At 39.7% G+C, this 18,987-nt stretch overlaps 1 protein-coding gene across 2 annotated transcripts in view; it reads left to right on the plus strand.

The window, feature by feature from the left end:
- The first annotated feature begins 2,404 nt into the window (after positions 1 to 2,404).
- Positions 2,405 to 18,987, plus strand: part of SLC2A13 (solute carrier family 2 member 13) — a 454,917-nt gene continuing 438,334 nt past the window's right edge. For both annotated transcript variants that reach the window (XM_057557296.1, XM_057557295.1), the window contains exon 1: positions 2,405 to 3,228. In XM_057557296.1, the coding sequence (XP_057413279.1) occupies positions 2,679 to 3,228 (550 nt within the window). In that variant the 5' untranslated portion in view covers positions 2,405 to 2,678. The remainder of the gene's footprint in view (positions 3,229 to 18,987) is intronic.

The following is an 18,987-nucleotide window of genomic DNA, read 5'->3' on the forward strand; positions in this document are numbered from 1 at the left end:
TGAGGCCCATATTCAGCTGTACTTGAAATCAGCCTGTTGAAAGCTTTTCAGAGACAAGAGTCAATAAATCCTCCCTCTCCACCATAATTGTGGCTTAAACCAGTCTGATTTGGGTTTTCTTTCTTTGTGATCTAAACAATAGTAAAACAAACTTTGTGTTTTACTGTGTACATATAAATGCATACAGAAAGTTCTGGAAAGATATGTTTCAAAGTGATAGGTGTGGTTATCTCCGGAGAAAGGGAACTGTTATGGTGGGAGAGATGAATGGAAAGGGATCTGTAGCAGTACAGCTAAAACCACTCTCACTTCTTTCCCTCTTCCTGGAGGTTGTAAAGCAAATGTACTTAAAACTTGGGTTTTCAAATTCACCTTGCAAGCCAATAATGATGCTTAGAATTATTATTTACTGTGCAATAGCAACGAGGTATATTTAAAAATTATTTTTCATTTCTAGTAAATGAGTCATTGCTGTACCAATATCTGCTCTGCAAATAAGAAAACAAAGAACAAACTAATTTAGTGGTTGTCAAAAGTTGTACAGTAAAACAGTGATACTGATAGGACTCATGTCTTTTGATCCTTAGCTTTCCATTTCATCATAATCTGCGGTTGGGGCAGGCTTCAGGGAACTATACTTTGGACTCACGCTGTAGTGTTAAAATGAACTTGGCTCCCTCCAAGGGCTGGAAAGAACTCTGTTGAACTCTCTGATCCCTTTTTTTCATGTCACATTTCTTTTCAGATGTAACCTGATCGTAGGTATTTAGGTGCCGTGATGATTTGGAGTGGAACCATTTTAAGTAGTTTAGCGTTCTGTGACACAAAAGCTGAATTACCAGCAAGGATGCTCAGGAGCCAAGGTGTTCCTGACAGGAGTAAAAGGAAGTTTGTTTCATCTCAGCAAGAGGGAACTGTCAACAGTACCAGCTGATTCTCATCTGGTAGAAGAGCCCTGCTCTTCAAAAGCGATGAACCGGCTCCCCACCAGGTGGCGCGGTTTTATTACAGCAGGCATGGAAAAGGGCGCTCTCTTACCTGAATCTTTTTCTGTAGCCTGAATATTAGAGTTCATTGCTCCAGAGCTAAAAGCTCTCTCTGTTTAATTGATCCCTGGGAATTATGAGAGAACCTTACTTTAAAGCCACACAATAAGTTTAAACAGTTAAGTCCTCTAAGCCCATTAGTTCATTTTTCCTTGGTGCTGTTAAGGAAAGTGTTATATTATGGAGATAATCATGACTGATAATCCAAAGGAAAGCAATTTTGACAAATTCTAATATAAATTTTTATTGAAAACGAAACGACAAAATCCTTTTCTTTAATAAGAACAAGTTTTAGGCTGCATGAAAAAATAGGCCTCAGACTAAGACTTTTGCTCAAATAAGGAAAATAAAAGAGCACTGAAATGATAAGGAACAAAATTATATGATGCTTTACCTCCTGCCCTGAGCCTGAAGAATGAAAGCAAATCAGAGGAACAAAGTTTCTCTTCTAAAGTGGAGCTGTATAAAATGATTTACTACTGACTTCAAAGTGAGGAAAAAAACTAACAACCGGCAATTAACTCAACAGTTTAAAAAACTGGTGGCAAGTAATGTCATCTTTGCTTTGTTTCAAGCAAATGAAGCAGTTAAAATTGCCCCTGCAAATGGAAGGCAACAGTGCAGACTTCTCAGGGGAGAAGACATCCTTCCTTTTAGTGAGTATGTTGGGGGAGTTAGGTGGAGATTTCCTCTTAAACGTTAAATCACATCAAATATTGGGTTTACTTTGTACCAGTGGGAGCTCCTTGGTGATACAGGAGTGTAATGTATAAATGTGAATTTTCTTTTACACATCAGGGATCCCTGGAAGGAAGTTTGGGATTCACCTGGGGAGATTCGTTATCTCTGTCCTCAAAGAAATAAGATGTACCGTGCCTTTAAAATAAGCATAAGTTGAGGAGGGACTGGCGATAAGAAACTTAATTGCTCCAGAACAGACATTTTTGTCACAATATTATAAAAGTAAGGAAGAGTACTTGCTATATGCCATAACAGGATATTTTTTCCTAGGCCCTTTTCCAGCCTTGGCCATCCTCAGGCTTTTATAAGAGATTCTCTCCTTGCCTTTCCAAACCGTGCAATCATCGTAGGCGGTTTCTCCGAGTCTGAAAGCCTAGTAGCCGGCATTCAAACATTGGCTTGCTACCCAGCTGCGGCCCCGAAACTAGGGGGCTTAAAGCTGTAAGGATGCGAGAGCCACGTAAGAAGGAGCCTAGGTCAGAGGTCGCGATCGACCTGGGTGGGGTGGGTTTTAGGGATCGGGGCGGGCTCAGGTTGGCCCCGCCCGGGGAGGGGGCGGAGCGTCTCCGGCCCGGCCCTGCCGGCTGGGGCTGCACGTGACCCGCGGCCCCACCTCCCGCTCGCTCCGCAGCGCCAGCTCGGCAGGCGTGGGGCGTGAGTCTCGAGTGAGACCCGCCAGGCTCCAACTCCGCAGCGCCGGGGCTCGGCGGGCAGCAACTTTCTCCCCGGAGCGGCCGCGGCGGCGGCGGCTGCTGCCGTGGCAGTCGGAGCGGGAGCCGGGAGGAGGAAGGCGGCGGCAGCGGTTCCTTGTGCCCGCTCGGGCTGTCTAGCCCTCCGAGACCGCCGGCCCGCGGAGCCTCGTCCCCCCGGGCAGCCCCGGGCCCCTGCCCTATGTCCCGCAAGGCGAGCGAGAATGTGGAGTACACGCTGCGGAGCCTGAGCAGCCTGATGGGCGAGCGGCGCAGGAAGCAGCAGGAGCCGGACGCGGCGAGCACGGCTGGGGAGCGCAGCCTCCTGGCGGCCGCCGAGTCCAGCGCCAGCCTGCAGGGCTCGGGCGGCGGCGGCGTCGGGGACCTGGAGCGCGCGGCGCGGAGGCAGTTCCAGCAGGACGAGACCCCCGCCTTCGTGTACGTGGTGGCAGTCTTCTCCGCGCTGGGCGGCTTCCTGTTCGGCTATGACACCGGGGTGGTGTCGGGGGCCATGCTGCTGCTCAAGCGGCAGCTCAGCCTGGACGCGCTGTGGCAGGAGCTGCTCGTGTCCAGCACGGTGGGGGCGGCCGCAGTCTCGGCGCTGGCTGGCGGGGCCCTCAACGGCGTCTTCGGCCGCCGCGCCGCCATCCTGCTGGCCAGTGCCCTCTTCACCGCCGGCTCCACGGTGCTGGCTGCGGCGAACAACAAGGAGACGCTGCTCGCCGGCCGCCTGGTTGTAGGGCTCGGCATCGGTGAGTTCCGGCTTGGCGAAGGGCGCCCGGGGGGCCCCTGGCGACACCGCCCTTGACCCTAGTCGCTGCGTTCCTTTTGCCCCTTCGGGGTCCCCGTCGGGTCTGGCCGGCTCCCGAGAATACTCCGCGTCTCTTGCTCCTGCTCTGAGAGCCCATCTGTTTGTTAGTCCGGCCTCGCAGGCTCCCCCTAGGGTGGGGGTGGGGGTTCTCTGTAGTCTGTCCCGAGCCCACGAGTAATCTTCGATTTCCCACAGACAAGTGAATACGCGTGATTGTTGCTTCTCTGAGCCCTTCCAGGAGCCCCGCGTATCACCAGCGTTTTCCTTGATCCAGCCCTACCTGATGCCTATCTAGAGCTTAGGAAGGAGGGTCTCTTTACTTTTCAGCATTGTCTCACTTTGTTTCTCCATTGCTAGACCGTTTCCTTTCCTAGGATTCCAAACTCCGAACCCAATCAGTCTTAAAAGTCACAGTAAGAGAATTTTTAAAGTTAATCAAGTCATCTGGACTCTATTTTTTGCTACTCTTCACTTTCCTTCTCTAGTCATTTATCTTTAGGGTGGAGTATTATTTTTTCTCCTCTTTTGCTGTTACTTTTTGTATTGCCCTTTGCTTTTCATTTTCTTCCCAAATAAATTCTTGCCTTTTCTGTTTCTCTGACTTTTTCCTTTAAATCTATATTCATCCACTCTCCTCTTTGTTTTGCCTCTTCTGCTTTCCCTTAGGTCATGTTCACTTCCTAAAATCATTTAGGAACTACTCGCCCTGTGGATAAATGCCTAGCAAGGTAGATGTTCGCAATTTACTGCCAAAATGAAGGGATTTAGGTTCCCTTGGCATTGATTTTTCACCCTGGTTGCTGAGCAGGGGAGGTGCAGTTGGTAAGTTCTTGGCAGATGGAAGCTATTTGGAATGTGCTTAGTATTATTAGAAAACACTTTTGAGACAAAGTAGGGGGTTGAGACTTAAATCTCGCTAGTAATTTTTCTAAGACACGCCACTGTTGCTTTTTTAATGTTGCCTTTCATAATTCAGTTTTTTTGTTTCCTTTAGGGTGCTGTTGAAGTATTTCTTCCCTATGGCTAGGGATTGATGAAAGAGCCCTTTAAATCTTGGGCTCCTGATGATCTGTCCATTCACCACTTGTTTGACCTTTATGCTTTTTGCCTCTTCTCTGTAGGCTCTATGGGGGAGAGAGCCCCATTTATACAACTCCACATGTAGGAACCATGGGCCTAAAACCCAACTCACTGCACTTTTATATCCAAAATCGATTATTACTGACTTCCTTTTTGTTTGTGTATCGCACTGTTAATTTAAGGGAAGCAGGACAAGCCTCTCAGTAAAATGTTGAGTTGGTGCATTAAAGTCCAAAATGACCAAAAAGTACAGCTGAAATGAAACCTCTCTGTACAGGAACTACCTGTGCCTTCTGGATTATTTTCTCAGAATTCTCTGCCTGGGATATCAGACTACCTTTTTTGTTTCTTCGGACATTGAAATAATGTAATTTTAGGTAGCAAGATTTGTTCAGTAAGACTGAATCTTATTTGTGATTTTGGAATTCAATACTGTTTTGCAGAGATCTCTAAATGAAGTTTCCTAGTGTTTAGCTATGGCAAGTATTGGATATTTGGGTATTATGTTTACTCTTATATCTGATAGGAAAATTAACCCGCTGTTGTGTGTAAGGGCCCTTTCCAGATGTTGTGAGCAGAACAGTGAGGAGCATTTATATTTCGGTGAGAGTGGCAGGGCAGGACTAAAGCAAGGTAGAACTTGCTCATCTCCATAAGAAAGGATCACAGTGAGGGCTGATGAATTAAAAGAGGGTACCATTACTCCCAACAGAAGAAAGCCTAAGCTCTTCCAGATGGAAATGGTATGTTGATGAGTAGTATTTTGACAGTAGAAGTAAGGAAAGGACCTTCTAAGCCAGGGAATGAGTAAAGAAAGGAAACTATAGGCCATACGTGGGGAACCAGGTGGATGCAGCAAAGAGGATGAAGCCGGAGGTTAGATTGGAAAGGTTGGTGTGCAAGAACTGTATCTGTGTCTGTGGCACCTGGGCTGCTTGCCTGATAGTGCAGCCAGTTGAGACGTGGTCCTGATAAAAAATTAATTTTTTTTTAACTAACGGCCTGTCTCATTTCCAGGGAGAGCACCCCTTAGACTAGAAGCCCTGATACAAAATTTCGTAAAAAGCCCTCCTTACTTAAAAAGTGAAGAATGTTTTAAGGTCATAAACAGGTTTTCAAATAAGCCACATTAAACATCACCACCTTTCAAATTAGGATCTATGTGATGCATGTAATTGTACACATAGAACTCTTAAAACTCACAAAGATTACTAACCATTCAAAAAAAGAAGTCACAAATATTTTTAGCTACAAGGAAATGGGTCCTAACATGAGCATTTTTTTAGGTATACAAAATCAGTTTTGCTTGTTTAGTACACTAAATCTGAGTTTATTTCATGCTGTTTTAAGTAGTTAATTTTTATGTGTGGTCAGGAGTTTTTGTTGTTGTTGTCGTTCTTTTGATATTTAGTAAATGTTGAAGAATAACAATGTGTCTTCTGGTATAGTTTTCAGACAAGTTTGCAATGGTAATTTCTTACTTCCACAGATTTACCTGTGGTAAATATAAGAGCTGGGAGGACAGAGTTTTTTATTCATTTTGTTCACTAATGTACAGTACTCCCAGCCCGTAGGAGGCACTGGTTGTACTTGTAGAATAAATGAGTGAATAGTAAGCAGAAACATTAAAAAATTCCACTGCTGATAGGGTATCGCTCTAAGTTAGGATTGTTATTATTTTTTTAAGGGTATCATGAAATATTTGAAAGGCCATCTAAGGGTTTTAGTTTGTAATAGTTTAATGAAATCATTTATTTGTTTAACAAATGCAAATTAAGCTTCCATTATTGATTGTGTCAGTTTCAGAGTAGGCAGTAATTAGATAAAAATCCCACCCTGGAGGTGTGCATACTCTAATGGAACAGAAAGGCCAGCAACAAGAAATTAGGGACTTCCCTGGTGGCGCAGTGGTTAAGAATCCGCCTGCCAATGCAGGGTTCTAGCCCTGGTCCCAGAAGATCCCACATGCTGCGGAGCAACTAAGCCCGTGCGCAACAACTACTGAGCCTACACTCTAGAGCCTGTGAGCCCGCGTGCTGCAACTACTGAAGCCCACGCGCCTAGAGCCCGTGCTCCGCAACAAGAGAAGCCACCACAATGAGAAGCCCGTGCACCGCAACAAAGAGTAGCCCCCGCTCGCCCCAACTAGAGCAAGCCCGTGTGTAGCAACGAAGACCCAACGCAGCCAAAATAAATAATTAATTTAAAAAAAAGCAATTAAAATACAATAGAGGTTTCTCTAAGTGCCATGGGAAACACAGGAGAATAGGCAATTGCATTTTTGGGGGGGAAGAAAATAGACACATAATTAAGCCAGTTTTGTAGAAACATATTTAAAATGGGGTTTGAAGGATGAGTAGGAGTTCAGCAGATTTACAGAGAGCCATGAAACGAAATATTATTGGTGCTTTAGTATGGACTAGGAACCCTGCTGTTACTTTATATAGGTTATCTCATTTAATCCTTTTAGCTCTAGAAACAGGTCTCCTTTTGCTGGATGCATACCTCATAGATATTGTGGGTTTGGTTCTACACCACCGAAATAAAGTGACTATTGCAATAAAGTGAGTTACACAAACTTCCAGTGCATAAAAAGTTATATTTACACTATACTGTAGTCTATTGTGTACAAATAGTATTATGTCTAAAAAAAAATGTACGTACCTTAGTTTAAAAATACTGCTAAAAATTGTTAACCATCGTGTGAGTCTTCAGCTAGTAATCTTTGGGGGTGGAGGGTCTTGCCTCCATATTGATGGCTACTGACTGATCAAGGTGGTGGTTGCTGAAGCCTGGGTAACTGTGGCAATTTCTTAAAATAAGACAACACTGAAGTTTGCTGCATCAGTTGACTTTCTTTCACAAATGATTTCTCTGTAGCACGCGATGCTGTTTGGATAGCATTTTACCTATAGTTAGAACTTCTTTCAAAATTGGAATCAATCCTCTCAAACACTGCCACTGATTTATCAACTAACTTTATGTATTGATAGTATTCTAAATCCGTTGCTGCCACTTCAACAGTCTTCACAGCATCTTCACCAGGAGTAGATTTCTTTTTGAGAAACTACTTTCTTTGCTTATCCGTAAGAACCATCTCCTTATCCATGAAAGTTTTATCATGAGATTGCAGCAATTCAGTCACATCTGCAGGCTCCACTTCTAATTCTGGTTCGCTTGCTGTTTCTGCCACATCTGCAGTTACTTCCTCCACTGAAGTTTTGAACTCCTCAGAGTCATCATTAGAATCAACTTCTTCCAAACTCTTGTTAATGTTGCAAAATAGACCTCTTACTATGAATCACTAATGTTCTTAATGGTATCTGGAGCGGTGAGTCCTTCAGAAGGTTTTCAATTGACTTTGCCCGTATCCATCAGAGAAATCACTATATATGGCAGCTATAGCCTTACACAGGTATTTCTTAAATAATAAGACTTGCAAGTTGAAATTACTCCTTGATCCATGAGCTGCAGAGTGGATATTATGTCAGCAGGCATGAAAACAACATCAATCTCATACATCTCCATCAGAATTCTTGGGTAACCAGGTGCATTATCAATGAGCAGTAATATTTTGAAAGGAATCTTCTGAGCAGTAGGTCTCAATAGAGGGCTTAAAATATTCAGTAAACTGTGTTGTAAACAGACTTGCTGCCATCCAGGCTTTGTTCCATACATAGAGCACAGACAGGGTAGATTTAGCCTAATTCTTAAGGGCCCAGGGATTTTTAGAATGGTAAATGAGCATTGGAGCCAGGCATTGACCTCTCTCTATCTATGGAAGTCCTAGAAGGGATCTTCTTCCAACATAAGGCTGTTTTGTCTATGTTGAAAATCTGTTGTTTAGTTGTAGCCACCTTCATTAATTATCTTTACTAGATCTTCTTGGTAACTTGCTGCAGCTTCAACATCAGCTCTTGCTGCTTCCCCTGTACTTTTATGTATGGAGTTCTTTCCTTAAACCTCATGAACCAACCTCTGCTAGCTTTAGACTTTTCTTTTGCAGCTTCCTCACCTCTCTTAGCCTTCGTAGAATTGAAGAGAGTTAGGCCCTTGCTCTGGACTAGGCTTTGGCTTAAGGAAATGTCGTAGCTGGTTTGATCTGTCAGACCACTATAACTTTCTCTGTATTAGCAATAGGGCTATTTTGCTTTCTTATCATTTGTGTATTGCTGGAGTAGTACTTGTAATTTCCTTCAACTTTGCCATCATCACAACTTGGCTAACTGGTGCAAGAGGCCTAGCTAGTGGCCTGTCTTGGCTTGAGACATGCCTTCCTCATTGAGCTTAATCATTTCTAGCTTTTCATTTAAAGTGAGAGACCTGTGACTTTTTTCACTTTAACACTTAGAGACTGTTAAAAGTAGGGATATTAATTGGCTTAATTTAAATATTGTTGCCTCTCAGGGAAATAGGGAGGCCTGAGGACAGGGGGAGAGGGGCTGGGAAGCTGTTGGTTCCTGGAGCAGTCAGAACAAACACAACATTTTTTGATTAAGTTCCCATCTTATATGCGTGCGGTTTGTGGTGCCCCAAAATAATTACATTAGTAACATCAAAGATCACTGATCACAGATCACCGTAACAATTATAGTAATAATGAAAGAGCTTGAAATATTGTGAAAATTACTAAAATGTGACCCAGAGACATGAACAAGTGAGCAAGTGCTGCTGGAAAAATGGTGCCAATAGACCTGCTCTCTGTGGGGTTACCACAGACCTTCAATCTGTAAAAAAATGCAGTATCTTCAAAGCTCAATGAAACAAGGTATGCAGTAAAACAAGGTGCAGCAGTTAAATGACAAAGTCACTGGTGCAAAATCAGAATTAAAAAAACAAAACCTCGGAGTCTTTCGCTCTTTGAATTACTGGGCATTTAAGTTAACAGCAAGAGTAAAGGCAGCAAAAAGTAAAAGCAGTATATGAAGCAAAAAGTGACTGAAGGGTGATGATGGGTCAGCCATGAAACTGGAATGATTTTTTGCGGGGAGAGGTGTGGGTTAGGCTGAATAGGGTTTATTTGGTCTTGCCTACGCGGGGACAGTCTTTGGAGATTTCAGTTGTAAATGATATGATCAGATTAAACATCCCTTGAATTTTTTTTTTTCCTTCTTCTTTAAACCATTCTGCTTTTAAACTCTTACTTTCTTCAACCTTTTGTCAACCCCCCCACCCCCCGGAAAAAAAAAAAAATCAGGAGGCTGCAAATAAGAAAAGAGTTTATTTGGGGTCTTAAGAATTGTGATTCGGGAGATACAGATTCAGGTAACCCTGAAAGAGTGTTCCAAGGAAGGGAAAGAGTCAGGTAAAGACAGAAAGTCACGAGGTTGCTAAAAGTTGCCTGGTAAGAATTGTGATTTTCTCTGATGCAAGCTGGAAAATATCTAAAGGAATCATGAGTTGTTTTAGAGTAGGGGTCCAATAAGTATCTTGAGTTTCTGGCAGGTGTTCTGGGTGACTTCAGGTCCAAAGGTCAGATTCCATACAGGCTGAGAAATGCACTTTCTTATTGGCGTCCCAGCTCTGTTTAAGAGAGCTCTTTTAGCAGTACTGACTCCATTTTGATTTTCCTTTCACACCTTGCCTCTTTCAATTTTGTAGTATGAGAAATCCTTTGCCGAGATGGTTACTACCAGGTGGCTAAAATATGTGGTCATGAATTACTGGAATAGGAAGAGTCAGTGCTCCCTTCAACAGAAATCTTTGAAAAATATAAAGATATCAAGCAGTAGAGTATAATTGTTCAATCTATAATTAGAATGTATAATTATATTAAATGATTCATGTAACAGGAGCATAAGAAATCGGGGGTGTTTGTATTTGTTTTAGTTTAAGGGTTCAGTTTCCTTGACTAGTTACAACAAAATCAGCTTATTGAGTACCCATTTTGAAAATGGCATATTTCAAGTTTTGGTTTGCAATGGTAACAGAGATCACTGATCACAAATCATCGTAACAAATATAATAAAAATTGAAAAGTTTGAAATACTGCAACAATTACCAAAATGTGACACAGGGACATGAAGCAAGCAAATCCTTTGGTTCCTCCTGTCTCTTATCCTTGACTTGAGTCCTGGGACCAGACTTTTGCCACGGTTCCTGCCCTACTACTTCTGACACCAAGCTTTTTAAACCTGAAGACTCTAATTTCAAATAGGACACAAATTTGCAAACTCAGAATTTATTATATTCTATAGAGAATCTTATTTTCATGTCTTTTACACAGTTAGATTTTGTAAGTGCTCAGCAAAATTGTACCTACAATCAAAGTTTTTAGGTGTGGTTAGGTACAAAAGGATTGAAGGAGTGTGAATTTGCATGTTTTTGCTTCATGTGATTATTGTCTGGGACCTTGTGTCTCTCATGCATAACACACACACAAGGTTGTTGTGACAGGGCAGAGTATAAGAATGCTATACTGTTATCATTGTTAGCATGTCCATAGCCAAAAAGCACGCAATGTAATTTCTACCTTTTTCCACAGTGTTGGCATTTACTGCTCATTGTAAGTGGTGATTTAGCGCCTGTGTGGGGCATATTAAAAAGGGTCTAAATTCAGATATTTACCAGTATCCAAAACGTTTACTGAGAATTGACATGTTAATTTATACAGCACTGGGTTTGCTGAATTAATCTTAGATTTACACCAGTTTCTCCTCTGTCGGCCTCTGTTGCGGTACTCCCTCTATTGGAACACAGTTTGTAGCTGCTTATTGCAGCTTTTAGTTGGTATGTTATGGCCTGTTGAGTAATATTTTTCAAAAATGTATCAGTTTTATTCAAACAGCACTTTGAATTTTTATCCTTTAATGCAAAGCAATTGTAAAATCTTGTCTGATCAGAAAGTCATACTTTCTCAATACAACCTCAATACTGAGATTAATATCAATAAAGAATTTCATTTAAGGTAATCATAGAATCAGACAGATTTTTAAATAGTTAATCAGCTAGTGCTGATTTTTTTCTTTTTGCAACCAAGTTTGTTCCCTTCCCCACCCTCCATAATTTCTTTCATTTTTATCTTTTTTTGTTTGTTATCTGAATAATTATTTTCTTAACATCTTTATTGGACTATAGTTGCTTTACAATGCTATGTTAGTTTCTGCTGTATAACAATCAGCTATATGTATACATATATTCCCATATCCCCTCCATCATGCATCTCCCTCCCACCCTCCCTATCCCACCCCTCTAGGTGGTCACAGAGCACTGAGTTGATCTCCCTGTGTGATGCAGCTGCTTCCCACTAGCTATCTATTTTACATTTGGTAGTGTATATATGTCGATGCTACTCTCTCACTTCATCCCAGTTTACCCTTCCCCCTCCCTGTGTCCTCAAGTCCATTCTCTATGTCTGTGTCTTTATTCCTGTCCTGCCCCTAAGTTCTTCAGAAACAATTTTTTTTTTTTTTAGATTCCATATATATATGTTAGCATATGGTATTTGTTTTTCTCTTTCTGACTTCACTCTGCTTGACAGTCCCTAGGTCCATCCACCTCACTACAAATAACTCAATTTCGTTTCTTTTTATGGCTGAGTAATATTCTATTGTATTTATGTGCCACCTAAGTGTCCATCGACAGATGAATGGATAAAGAAGATGTGGCACGGTTTTATCTTCTTTTAAAGCAGGATTTCTGTATTGGATTTTTGCTCTCTACTGGTATGAAACTGACATGTAAAGTAAAACTTCATTTGACTTCTTTGACTTCTGTTTCCTTGTTTCATACATGTTAACAGTTTGTGTGCACTGCCCCACCCAGCTACCTCCACACTTTTATATCTGGTGGCATTGACATTGTAGAGTTATAGTGAGAGTTATGACCTAATTATGTTTGCCTAGTAGTATTGCATTGCGCTCCTTGAGTGAGTTGTCAGTGAGATGACATAAGTGTTAACGTGAGTTCTATGAAGTTGTTCATGTGACTTCTCTATAAAACATTTCTCTTTTTTATCCATCCATACTTCTCTCTTCTGTGTCTTAAGTTCAGAGTAAGAACACAGTCTGAGTTGACTGATTCACACTAATGTCTTTGGCTTTAACACCTTTAATGATATAGAACCTGCTGGTAGATCTCAAATAGCAAGCAGTCTTTGCCATCTTTACTCAAAAGCACATAAACTATTTTTCTTTTTTCTTCCTGATTGAACTTGGTTCCTTTATACATCCTTCCCATCCTTCCTGTCTGTAACTCTTTTCATTTTCTTACCTTTCTCTTTCCTTTGTCCTTCAGAGTAAAGAGTAAGCAACACTTCTATAGAGAAAACTTTCATTGTCTGGAGAAAATATGTACTCAGTAGAAAACCCCAAAACATTTTGTATATTTAAACTTTAACTTTCTTGGATGTATAGAGAAAAAAATAGCCAAGTTTTACAGATACGTCTAGACTCAAGTTGGGAGGGAGTACTGCATGCTTCATACTTAGGCCTTTTATTAAATATTAGCACCCTTGTTTGGAATTATGTGGTCTGGAATATGTTTTGAAAGCCACACAGCAGAAGCCTCATTTCACAACAAGGCTGAGCAGTGTGATGGGGTCCCCAGTGCCACAGTGCACAGTGGCATCATGGTGGCACCAGCATCCTTCTGTACTGATTTCAGCATCTCCCTGCTCTGTGCCAGGGGGAGTCTCCCCAGTCGCTTCAAGGCAGAATGTGAATTGGCAATAGATTTAGCGACCAGCACCCTGGAAGTGATACCTAGCATTTATTCAATGCTTACTCTATGCCAGACACTCTTCTAAACATTTTGCTTATATTCCCATAATTTTCATAATAACCCAGTGAGCTAATACTATTACAGGCATACCTCATTTTATTGTGCCTCACAGATAATTGTGCTTTTTACAGATTGAAGTTTTGTAGCAATCCTTCATTGAGCAAGTCTGTCAGCACCATTTCTCCAAGAGCATTTGCTCGCTTCATGTCCCTGTGTCACATTTTGGTAATTGTTGCAGTATTTCAAACTTCTCAATTTTTATTATATTTGTTACGATGATTTGTGATCAGTGATCTCTGTTACCATTACAAAAGATTACGACTTGTTGGAGGGTCAGATGATGGTCAGTATTTTTAGCAATAAAGTGTTTTTTACTTACAGTAGTACATTGAGTTTTTAGACTTACTGCTGCTTTGCTTTATTGCAATATTTGCTTCATTGTGGTGGTCTGGAACTGAACCTGCAACGTCTTGAAGGTATGCCTGTATCTTCTTTTAAAGAAGAGGATATTTAGGTGAAAAGAGATGAAGTAACTTTCACATGGTCACAAAGCTCCTCAGTGGTGGAGCCAGAGATAGCTCCCAAGAGGTCTGGCTTCAGAGTCTGTCCATGCGCAACTGTTTTGTAACTCTGTCGCTTCTCCCTGAAAATAGCATAATTGTTTTTTACCATGATATATTATTGTGAAAGTTAATTTTAAAATATAAAATTTTTAAATGAGTTTTTCAAGAACATGGCCACAGCATGTCAAGGAATGACAATGAGAAAAGCAAAGCTTAGAGGTTAGAACATCTCTTTCCTTTGCTAAGAGCTTGTGAACAGGGATGCCTATAATCAGAGCTGCTGTGTTGCACAACTCCAGGGGGCTCATGCACACTGTATTCACCCTTGAGGAGGTATATTCACATGGAATATAGCGAAAGTGGGGCTCCCTGGAGTTGGAGAGCACAGAGGTATTGCCTGTGATACAGCAACTAAAATTAAAAACTGCTGCTTTTCCCTTTAAGTTCCTGATGTTCTCTCTGTTTGGAATGAGCTTTTCTATAACATTCTCTCTACCCCTTGTCCCAAAGCTATTTACTGAGTGATGACTTTGTTGGGTGTTGGAGAGAGAAAGATAAAACTAGTTGCTGTTCTTCAGAGACCTAGGTCTAGTGGGGGAGAGACAAACATGAGAGCACAGTAACATGTTCTTAATCCTACAATAGAAGTATCTATAGGATGTTTACTCATCCTTCCAGGTTCAGCTTTATCGTGAAAGCTTTCTCAGTTGGCCTCTGCTAAATATTGGCACTTTCTCTGAAGCAACTCATGGCCTTTAACTGCATTATTCCTTACAATGTATATATCTTTTTGGCTGTGACTCATCTCCCCTGGTAGAACAGAAACTCATGGGGTTAGGTAATTAGGTATTAATAGTATTTGTGTCTTTTACTGTGCTGAGTTACACACTGTTTATATATTAAGCTCTTAAATATGTAGCAAACTAATGAGTACGTAAAAGTAATACCCAAAAGAACATTACTGTAGTTGAACACTAGAAGGCTCAGGTACATACTTAATTGCTTCACTGTTAATTCAGAAATGGGACTACATGGTGGTGAAGCTTGAGCCCTCTGGATTCACAGTGCCTGGGCTCACACCCTGGCTGGCCACTTACTACTTGGGTGATTATGTCAAGTCTTGTGCTTCAGTTTCCTCATCTGTAGAATGGTGATAAGACCTGCCTCATAGGGTAGTTAAGAGGATTAAATGAGTTCATATTTATAAAAGTGCTTTTAAAGTGCCTGGCAAAGTAAAGCATCAGTGTTTGTTAAACATTCACACATAAGATGTGTAACCTTGGGCATTTACCACTGTGTGCCTCAATTTCCATGTCTTTAAAATGAGTGTTATGATAGCGCTTAGAAAATAGCATTGTTGTAGAAATTAAATGAGCTAATTCATGTAAAACTGTCTGGCTATCAATAAATGGTAGTTCTTGATCATTGCTTTAACACCTTTTGTAATCAATGGAATTAAATTATCCTTAGATTTTTATGTTTATCATAACTAGTAACAGATGAGTAAAAATTCCATAATATAAATCGAACAGTCAAACTTGAAAGAATGAGTAGTTTAAAAGTGGGGCAGTATTCTTTCTTTCAAGTGTTCAGTTATATTATGTAAAATTTATTTTCCAGCAAGACAGATGAAGTTTTGAACTGGGTCTTGAAGAAAGTTACAAAAATTGGTTATCTGAGAGAAGGGTACATTTCTGGTTGGGAAAAGGGGCAGTGACAAATGTAAAGCATTGGGGAAAGTAGGCAGATTTTCTTGGCTAGGTGGAGGGGTTGAATAAGAAAGTAAAAATGTGAACCTGTTTGTTAGAGCTAGTAGTAAGGAACCAGTTGGAGCTGTGATATTAGCTCTGTCTTGTAATGTAGTGTTTTATGTGCCTACTTACAGACAAAATAGTTCAGTTCTCAGTGGAAAAGATATATCTGCCTTTTTAGAGGCAAAGAGTGAATAGTGTTAGTAAAACTTGAAAAATAATAGTTTTGGAATAAAAAGAATTTTAATAATGGAAACTTTCATATAAAACTTCATTATCATGTTTTTGGGCCTAGTTTATGACTCCATGTCAGGAACTCATTCTGTACAACATAGCAAGAAAATTGGAAACGAAAATGCTGTGCATGGTTTTTAAGGACTAAACATTAACCATTTAATGTTTGCTTAGCAACTGCTTGTAGTTTTGAAAGAAAAATACAGTGACTGAAAATAAGTTGCAACCATGTCTAACAGTAGATATCAAAGTTTCTTGAAATATAGTCATTATTAGAAATTAACATCAGCATAAAATTTGAAGCAGTACTGCTGTGTCTGCCTAATTCTAATATTTACTATAAAATCATAAAGAAAATGGCTTCTAGACCTCCTCTCTCCACTATTTTTGGATGCATAAGTATAGTCAGTGTAACATGGCCCTCCGTGATTTTGTAGGTAAGATAATATGTGTATCTGGACTATATCAGAGGCCATGCAGGGCCCCTCCTGCCCACCTGGCAGTGAAGTTGGTGAGGCCAGAAAATTTACAAAAAACACACAAAGCCCAAAACTGTTCAAGTCCTTGGTCATGTCTCTTGAAAGCAAGCTTGTTTCTTATAAAATTCTTATAAAATCTTACAAAATCTTTCATTATATTCTTATAAGGTCTTATAATTCTTGTAAATTCTTTCATTATAAAAATTCTTATAAAATCATTATATTCATTCCTATGTTAGGAAAATAGTTAGAATTTTTAGGAGTTTACTATTCCTTCCTCTACTTGTTTGTCCTTTTTAAATGATTTTTTAAGTTAAAATTCATCCCGTACTGCAAAGAACATAGAATTCTAACAGTTTGTCATTTTTCCTTGAATACCCTTTATCTGTGAAAATTCGTAATCTTCATTGCTTGGGATATGATGCTTACTTAAAGGTAGCTTAATAGAGTATTGTAAAAAGTCAAAATACGGTAGGTCCTAAAACAAAGCCCATTCTTTATGCCTATGTGTGTATGTTTTTTATGTGCATTCACTCATTAACCAAGAAGGTTAGTACTTTCCTTAGTTTAAGAGTGAATTAAAGGAGTGCAAAGAGGTTAGGTAAATTAGTACTGTTAGTGACAGTGCTGAGATTCAAATCCAGGTTTCTGATCAAGAACCAATGTGTGCCTTACCTCTCCCCTATGTGATAAAAGCAGTTTTTGATTGTGAAAGCTAAGTATAGTTATAATGATATTTCCTAGGTTAGTACATGTGTATGTATACATATATGTGTATATAAAATACATAATATATATGTTTTATGTGGTATAATAATATATTATTAAAAGCAGAAAAGAGGTGAACAGAACAGAATAAAAACTTCAGCAGTAGATCCAACTATTTGTAAGAGTTTCGTATTGAACCAGTCAGATAAGATAATAGGGAAAAGAAAGAATTATGAAAAACAACTGAGAAAAACACAATATGAAGAAAAATAATGTAAATGCAATTTGATCTTATATTCTCATTAATACCATATTGGTTTAAGAATCTAAGTTTAAAAAAATAGAAACATTAACAAATTGGAGAATAAAAATCATTTGATCATCTCAATAGATGCAGAATAAGCTTTTGACAAAATTCAACATTCATGTATGATAAAAACTCTCCACAAAGTGGGTATAGAGGAAACATACTTCAACATAATAAAGGCCATATATGACAAACCCACAGCTAACATCATACTCAACAGTGAAAAGCTGAAAGCATTTCCTCTAAGATCAGGAATGAGACGAGGATGCCCACTCTCACCACTTTTATTCAATATAGTATTGGAAGTCCTAGCCACAGCAATCGGACAAGAAAGAAATAAAAGAAATCCAAATTGGAAAAGAAGTAAAACTATTACTGTTTGCAGATGACATGTTACTATACATAGAAAATCCTAAAGATGCCACCAAAAAACTAGTAATGGCTCATCAACGAATTCAGTAAAGTTGCAGGCTACAAGATTAATATACAGAAATCTGTTGCTTTTCTATACACTAATAATGAACTAACAGAAAGAGAAATTAAGAAAACAATTCCATTTAGCATCACATCAAAAAGAAAATACCTAGGAAGTCTAAGGAGGTAAAAGACACATACTCAGAAAACTATAAGACACTGATGAAAGAAATTGAAGATGACACAAACAGATGGAAAGATATAATGTGTTTAAAAGAATTAATATTGTTAAAATGACCATGCTACCCAAGGATATCTACAGATGCATTGCAATCCCTATCAAAATACCAACGGCATTTTTTACACTACTAGAACAAATAATTTTAAAATTTGTATGGAAACACAAAAGACCCTGAATACCCAAAGCAATCTTGAGAAAAAAAACAGAGCTGGAGGTATCGTACTGCCTGACCTCAGACTATACTACGAAGCTACAATCATCAAAACCGTCCAGAACTGGCACAGAAACAGGCACGAAGATCAATGGAACAGAATAAAGAGCCAAGAAATAAACCTACACACTTGTGTTCAGTTAATCTATGACAAAGGAGGCAAGAAAACAGTCTCTTGAGAAAAGACCATCTCTTCAATAAGTGGTGTTGGGAAAACTGGATAGCTACATGTAAAAGAATGAAATTAGAACATTTTCTCACACCATGTACAAAAATAAACTTGAAATGGATTAAAGGCCTAAATGTAAGACCAGAAACCATAAAACTAGAAGAAAATGTAGGCAGAACACTCTTCGACATGAATTGTACCAGTGTTTTTTTGTATTTGTTTCCTAAGGCAGAGGAAATAAAAGGAAAAATAAACTAATGAAACCTAATTAAACTTAAAATCTTTTGAACAGCAAAGGAAACCATCAACAAAACAAAAAGACAACATACTGAATGGGAGAAATTATTTGCAAATTATATGACCAATAAGGGGTTAGTATTCCAAAATACATAAACAGCTCCTACAACTCAATATCAAAAAAAAAAACAACACCCAATTAAAAATGGGCAGAAGACCTGAATAGACCTTTTTCCAAAGAAGACATACAGATGGCCAACAGGCACATGGAAAGATGCTCAACATCGGTAATCATCAGAGAAATGCAAATCAAAACCACAATGAGATATCACCCACACCTGTCAGGATGGCTATCATCAAAAAGACCACAAATTACAAAAGTTGGCGAGGATGTGGAGAAAAGGGAACCCTTGTCTACTGTTGGTGCAAATGTAAATTGGTGCAGTCACTATGGAAAACAGTATGGAGAGTCATTTAAAAACTAAAAATAGAACTTTCATATGATCCAGCAGTTTCACTTCTGGGTGTATATCTGAAGAAAACGAAAACACTAGTTCGAAAAGATACATGTACCTCAATGTTCAT

Source organism: Balaenoptera acutorostrata, chromosome 11, assembly GCF_949987535.1.
Source record: "Balaenoptera acutorostrata chromosome 11, mBalAcu1.1, whole genome shotgun sequence".
NCBI classification, from domain to species: Eukaryota; Metazoa; Chordata; class Mammalia; order Artiodactyla; family Balaenopteridae; genus Balaenoptera; species Balaenoptera acutorostrata.